The sequence below is a fragment of the Momordica charantia genome (assembly GCF_013281855.1).
Source record: "Momordica charantia cultivar OHB3-1 chromosome 4 unlocalized genomic scaffold, Mcharantia_2.0 BLBB01000004.1, whole genome shotgun sequence".
Lineage (NCBI taxonomy): Eukaryota > Viridiplantae > Streptophyta > Magnoliopsida > Cucurbitales > Cucurbitaceae > Momordica > Momordica charantia.
In genome coordinates, this window is record NW_028275162.1 from 21,648,309 (window position 1) to 21,654,932 (window position 6,624).

General features: G+C 31.0%; 1 protein-coding gene across 1 annotated transcript; it reads right to left on the minus strand.

The window, feature by feature from the left end:
- Positions 1 to 4,671: 4,671 nt before the first annotated feature.
- Positions 4,672 to 6,119, minus strand: LOC111015609 (MATH domain and coiled-coil domain-containing protein At3g58360-like). The gene is made up of 6 exons (XM_088122993.1): positions 6,071 to 6,119; positions 5,816 to 5,954; positions 5,553 to 5,716; positions 5,196 to 5,475; positions 4,991 to 5,124; positions 4,672 to 4,826 (listed from the first exon to the last, which is right to left on the minus strand). Exons 1-6 carry the CDS (start codon positions 6,117 to 6,119, stop codon positions 4,672 to 4,674), a joined length of 921 nt encoding a protein of 306 aa, XP_087979119.1.
- Positions 6,120 to 6,624: the final 505 nt, after the last annotated feature.

Sequence of the window (6,624 nt, forward strand, 5' to 3'; positions counted from 1 at the left end):
AGTAAAAGGGCAATGAAGGAAAATATGGTCCAAAGTTTCAGATGCCGATTTGCATAGCGGACACCAACTGGGACTGATGTATATATGTGGAAGACGATTCTAAAGCTTGTTCTTTGTGTTTAGAGCTCGATGAAGAATACACCAAAGAAAAAATTTACACTTCTTCGGGATGAGTAAATTCCATAAGGTGGAGAAGAAGTTCTGGTGGTGGGGATGAGAGATAATCCTGAGCCGAAGGCAGCCTTTAATTGACTTCACTGAAAAAAGACCATCAGTGGAAAGAGTCCATTTAGGAGAATCTTTCCCATGAAAATTCGCCGGAACCGGAAAAGTAGAGGATCAGAGAGACCATTGTGCTTGTTCCCTCTCGAATAACGGTCTTCTCGGAGTGAAATTCCAACAACCAAAGTCCATATCCCAAGCTTCATAGACTGTCATATCTTTTCTACTTGTAGCATAGAATCAGGGAAGAAGTTGACATAATGAGCCATTACCAGTCCAGTTATATGATGCCAAAAGAGAAACCCCCGCTCTTTCTTGATTGCATGAAAACGCCTTACTTTCCCATCTGCAACAATATTATTTTAATTATGATCAAACAAAACAATATTAAATGAAAACCATGTTTTTTTAGTAATTTGGTTTACCTTGGACTGCCAAATATTTGTCTCTAATATTATCATAAACGAGAAACGTGAACACAACATTGACCTCTGAAGTTGGATTAATGTCATCATCAGCCTTTACCAAATAGAGGGATATATGATCCAGCCCCGTTTCTTTTCACATCTCCATTCGGATACACTGCTAATTTCCTACCATAACAAACCAAAAGAAAAAATGTCCCAAAAACAAATAGTGAGAAATGGATAAAATTCCTTCAAAAGTGAACCTATAATGTAAACATGGGCTCGACATTATGGCACATGTATTTTTTTAAAAAGAGGAACCAATACATGTTAGCATGTATGAGAGACATTAAAAAAAAAAAAGCTTAGATGAAAGCAATCCAATTTAGCGAAATAGTAGATAAGTTATAATTACAAAAAAAAGAGATTTTAAGGACAATGATGATGTGGAGACTTTGATATCTTCCCAGAGAGGGATAGAGAAGTCTAGAAGAGGTGGAGCAGCAGTCCATAAACAATGGCTTGCTTCTTTCAAGCCATACATTCCATATTACACATTTTGTTTGGAGCGAAACAACCTGTTAGGTTCAATCGGTGAGTTTTGTCACATGCACAGAGCTTTTTGGTTTGAAATCCGAGAAGAGATTTAGAGAAAGGAAGATGAAGATAAAGATTTTTAGAAGTCCCTACATCCACGTTTTGCAGCAGCTTTATTTCACTTAGTAAATTGATTACAAGCTAGCTAGGTAAAGAACACACATCCCCTTTTCTCCTTTTATACAGATTAATTAAATGGGTCTTCTTCAACTAACAGCCCAACTGAACTTTCAGTTGGATTCAGAGAGAGGTAAGTTCTTCACAACCGAATCTTTTCCAACTCAGATAAATCTTGTGTTTAATCTGGGAGGACATTAAAGTTTCAGCATCAAATTAATCTTACAAATCCCAACTTTTTGTAATTATGACATTTCTATCATTTTTTATCATTTTGTGTAATTGGAGCGCTTTACATGATCTTCATTTTTTATGTTTCTCACATAAATGGTTGGTTACTTTTAAAAAAAAAACTGTAAACACTACCATTTATAACCGCCAGCATTGAAGAACTGGGATTCATATCTGTCACGATTGGAAGTAGCAAGTGAGGTCTTGAGCAACGAGAAAGATTGGATTTGTAAGGAATAATGGAGAGGTTTTTCATTTCTAGTGGATCTCAGAACTGCAACTGCAAAAGATGGAAAATTTAGCATCCAAGAATAACAAAGTAGAAGAAGAACAAGTTTATGGAACAGTTGATATCGACTTTTAATGCTTAAATTGGAACTTCAAGAGAGAGAGAGAGAGTAGTCACCATCTTCGTTGGAAATGATATTGTTCTTTTCGTCTCCCAAATCTGCCTGTTTCCTCTTTGTTCCCATTGTCGTTTCTTCTTCCTCGGTAAGAAAAGGCAATAAAAATCCCACCTTTGTACCAACATTTTGGGAAGGGGGAATGCAAAAAGTATTATAATAGTAATACATCATAATTATTTTAAATTCAATCCACCGTGGTTATATTATATTCAAAACTAAAGGGCACAAAAATAAATTATAATTAAATTAAATTAGAGGAAAAAAAATCAATTTTGTAATCCAAAAAACTTGACCAAATGTATGCATTTCTCACCATTAAACTTTTTTCTGACATTTTTTAAATAACATCGAAAAAAAGAGAGGGAAAAAGAGGGGGAGAAACGATAAAAAGATAGGGAAAAAGAGACGGGGGAATGAAAATTTTAAAAATTTTGGGACTCTTCCCGACGTTTTAAAAAAGTGGAGGGAAAAGTTGACTTTTCCCAACTTTTTTTCAATAACATCGGTAGCATTAAACTTTTCCCTCATTTAGAAAGCAGGGAAAATTTTAATTAATCCCGACGTTTTGAAAACGTTGGAAAATTTTTGACTTTTTCCGATATTTTATTACAACCGTTGAGAAAAGTTTGACTTTTACCGACATGGAAAAGTCACTTTTCCCTGCGTTGGGACAAGTGATTCTTTCCGAGATTTTTTGTGGGTCGGAACAACCCAACTTTGTTATATAAGGGTGATAATTTTTATCACTATTTAGTTTTTACTAATTGGTCCACTCATTTTAAGAAAAATCAATACACAAATCTCAAAAAAAAAAAAAAATTACTAACTAAAATATTTGTTTAAAATTAAAAATAAAAAATTACTACTTCTTTTTCTTTATTTTGAAACTTGTTTTTTTTTTCCTAATTTGAAAGCTTAATTTCTTACCATAAAAGAAGCTTGATTTATATTTCATTTTCATGAAAAACTTTATTTTATTTTTTTAAGGGGATTTAATCCCAAATATTTTTATATAGTTACAAACTTACACGTCCGGAGCTAGTTTCGTGCAATTCAGGACTGAGTCAAAACTAACCAAAATCCTTAGAAAAAGAAACCCAAATACCCACATATTTCAGAACCACAAATAAATCAATTACCCACTTAAATAAACTTACTTTCAAAACCACAAATAATCAAAATATAAAAATACAAAAAAATTTTAGAACAATTTAAAAGTCTCAAACCTCAAATATCCATAATATTTCATAATTACAAACTTCAATATTCGAATCACAAAAATCAAATACTCGGATAAAAAATAGTCCAAATAAAGTAAAATTATAGTCACAAATCTCAGATTTTTTTAAATCACAATTTTCAGAAATTTTCTTACTGCTCGCCGGAGGAGGAGGAATTGTGTGGCCTGTGGCACTGAGCAGACGAGAGACAGATGAAAGATATGTATGATAAAGAAAAACAAAAGAGTTTTTACTCGAAAGAATTTTGGCTAAATTTATTCACCAATTTTGTGTGATGCCTCTTTATATAGAGCTAAAAGAATCCTACAGAGTTTAGGAAATCTAAAAAATCTAACTTGAAAATTGATTTTAAAATCCTTATTTAAATTTGACCTTTTGCACATACTTTTAAAGTTGAAATTCTGATAAAGCCCTTATTGATGGTTGAAATCTTGTTTTATTTTTGTTTCCTAATGAAAACAAAATTTAATATGACCAAATACGTGTATGACTGACTAAAGGGTAGAACTACATGAATGAACTGATACTTACTACCTATAACTATACCGATAAGATACACCTTTTCCTTTTCGGTGGCTCAATCATAAGAGCTGCCGCAGTCAATATTCCAAAATCAACTCTCTCTTTTCCAAAATTTGAAAATAAATATTTATTATTATCATTATTATTTTAGAAAATTATTATTTGTTTTTAATATTAATAAAATTCAATAATGACATGAAATCCCTCCCAAAATTTAATTTCACAAAATTCATTTTCCCATTAACTATGTTGTATAAGAAAGCTTAAAAAAAATTCGAATTTGAGAATGAATTTGTTCCCTTGAAATTTCTCATTCAAACAAAAAACAAATCTTCAAAATCTTTTGAGGAAAAGTGGTTTTCTTTATGGGTTTTTCCTTATAATTATATAAATACATGAAATTCTTAAACTATATTAATTTTATAAAATTATTATTTTAATCATTTTAATCAAAAATAAAAAATTTTGAGAAATTGTAGTGTTTTCTCTATAATTTTTTTTTTTAAATTCACAAGTACATAAAAATTCTAGTGAAAAATAAAAACATCAATTTTCATAGAGTAAAAATAATGTTTTATTTATGAATTTTTATGAATTTCAATAATTCAAGACAAGTTTCTTAAAAGATTTATTAAAATTAAATTTCAACAATCCATGAAAAAAAAACATAAAGATTGAATAGTGTCTTCTTTTTTAAATTTCCCATTAGAATGAATTTAAATAATTCAGGACAAGTTTTTTTCAAAATTATTTATTAAAATTAAATTTCAATAATTCATCACAAATTTTAAAAAATTATAAACACGTCAGAATAGTTCTACAAAAATTCTTGAAATCTTCAAAAGATGGCATTGCATATCTAAGACAAGACAGCGCATTATGATTATCCCAAAGAGATGGAGCAGCATTATTTTATTGAATTCCCTTCTAGAAAAGCTTCAAAGTAGACACAACATTGATCTTCACTTCAACAATCAAAGTGTCATCACAAATGTAGCCTTTCGTGACTTCATTGAGATCTCTCAAAGACATGAAATTCCGAAAACCCAAACCTAAATCGCCAAACTCGAACCAGTACTTACCTGCACACACACAATTAAAAACAGCCAATAACTTTAGTCTTTACATAGAACCAAAACCAAACCAAGATTTCAAATTAAAAATAAGCTTTGGAAATTATGGTAAAACCAAAACGTTAATGTTTAATTACTTTCTATTTTTTTGTGTCGGCCAACTCCATATTTACTGAGCACAGCTATTTCAAATTCAGTATACACTTGAGAACCTTGAGGAAGCTCTTTAAAACTATCAAACATCAGTTTCAATGACAAAAACCCAGATCTTGCCTGTGAGCATCCTTTAGGATGTAGCCTTATCTTCCTGAAATACAAATTATTATTATATATATATATATATATATTAAAGGTGTATATAATCTAAAATTTTCATACCAACGGTAGCCCTCCACTGTAAATGGATCAGATTCATACATATTCTTATCTAGTTGTGAAAAGTTGTTGGTTTTCCAAGTATATTCGTTATTTTTTGGTTCCTTGATGAAGGAAACGACCTCCCCTTTCCCATCACATTTCTTGACAACGATATCCACTCCAAATGCACAGCAATCACCAACTAAAAACCCATTTGAAGAATCATTGAAAGTCTCAAGAGATATCAACTTTTCAAATTCCCACTCTGTCTGGATTGAATGGAAACGTCTTACTTTCTCATCTGCAATAATATTATTTATGATATCAAACTGAACAAAATTAAATTAGAACCACGTTTTGAGTAATTTTGGTACTTACCTTGGACTGCCAAATATTTGTCATTGAGATTATCATAAACAAGAAACGTAAACACAACATTGACCTCTGAAGTAGGAATGCCATCCTCAGCCTTTACCAAATAGAGGGATATATGATCAGATCCATTTCTTTTCACATCTCCATTGGGATACACCGCTAATTTCCTACATAACAAACAAACAAAAAAAGTCCCAAAAACAAATAGTGAGAAAAATGAGTAAAATTACTTCAAATTGTGAAGCTATAAGTAGTGTAAACTCTACCATTTATAACCGCCAGCATTGAAGATCTGGGACTCATATCTGTCACAATTGGAAGCAGCAAGTGCGGTCTTGAGCAACGAAAAAGATTGGATTTGTAATGTATAATGGAGAGGTTTTTCATCTCTGGTGAAACTTAAAACTGCAGAAAATAATTAACCAGATAACTCTACAAATAATCCATTGATATTTTTATATGAATTACGAAGAAGTTGAGAGATTGATTGAGAGAATGTTAAAAATACCACAATTAATTACCAGAATCAGCTGCCTCAGATGAGGGGGAGATTGTATTGTTCCTCTGCATTCTCTTTCCCACGTTCGCAAGTAAACAGGCAAACCTAAACTTTTATACTGTATTGTTTGTCTATTCGTATTCCCATTTTTATTTTATTTATTTATTTTTATCTTTTATGACTTCTGTTTGATTCGTATTCCTTCTTCTTTTTCTTTGTAAGTAGTGCCGCCGGCGCCGCCTATTTGTAGTTCCGAGTTTTTTTAGGAAAAAGAGAAGGAAAAAAAAACAAATAAAACAAGATAAATTGGTTCCATTAATAATTTCAACTTAAAAATGGGAAATATTGTTCTTTGGTTTAAGTTTTTAAAATAATGTTGGGAAGTTGATTTTAAGAACCCTTCAGCCACAGGGACAAATGTTTTTTTTTTTTTACAAAGGGCAAGATTTAGAATTGTATATATATATATATATATGTCGAGATTTCATACATTTTATGAAAAATTTAATAGATTCATGAAATTCCTCCTTGAAACTTTAAGATGTTCAAGTATATTTAGATTTTCTAGTGCTGCTT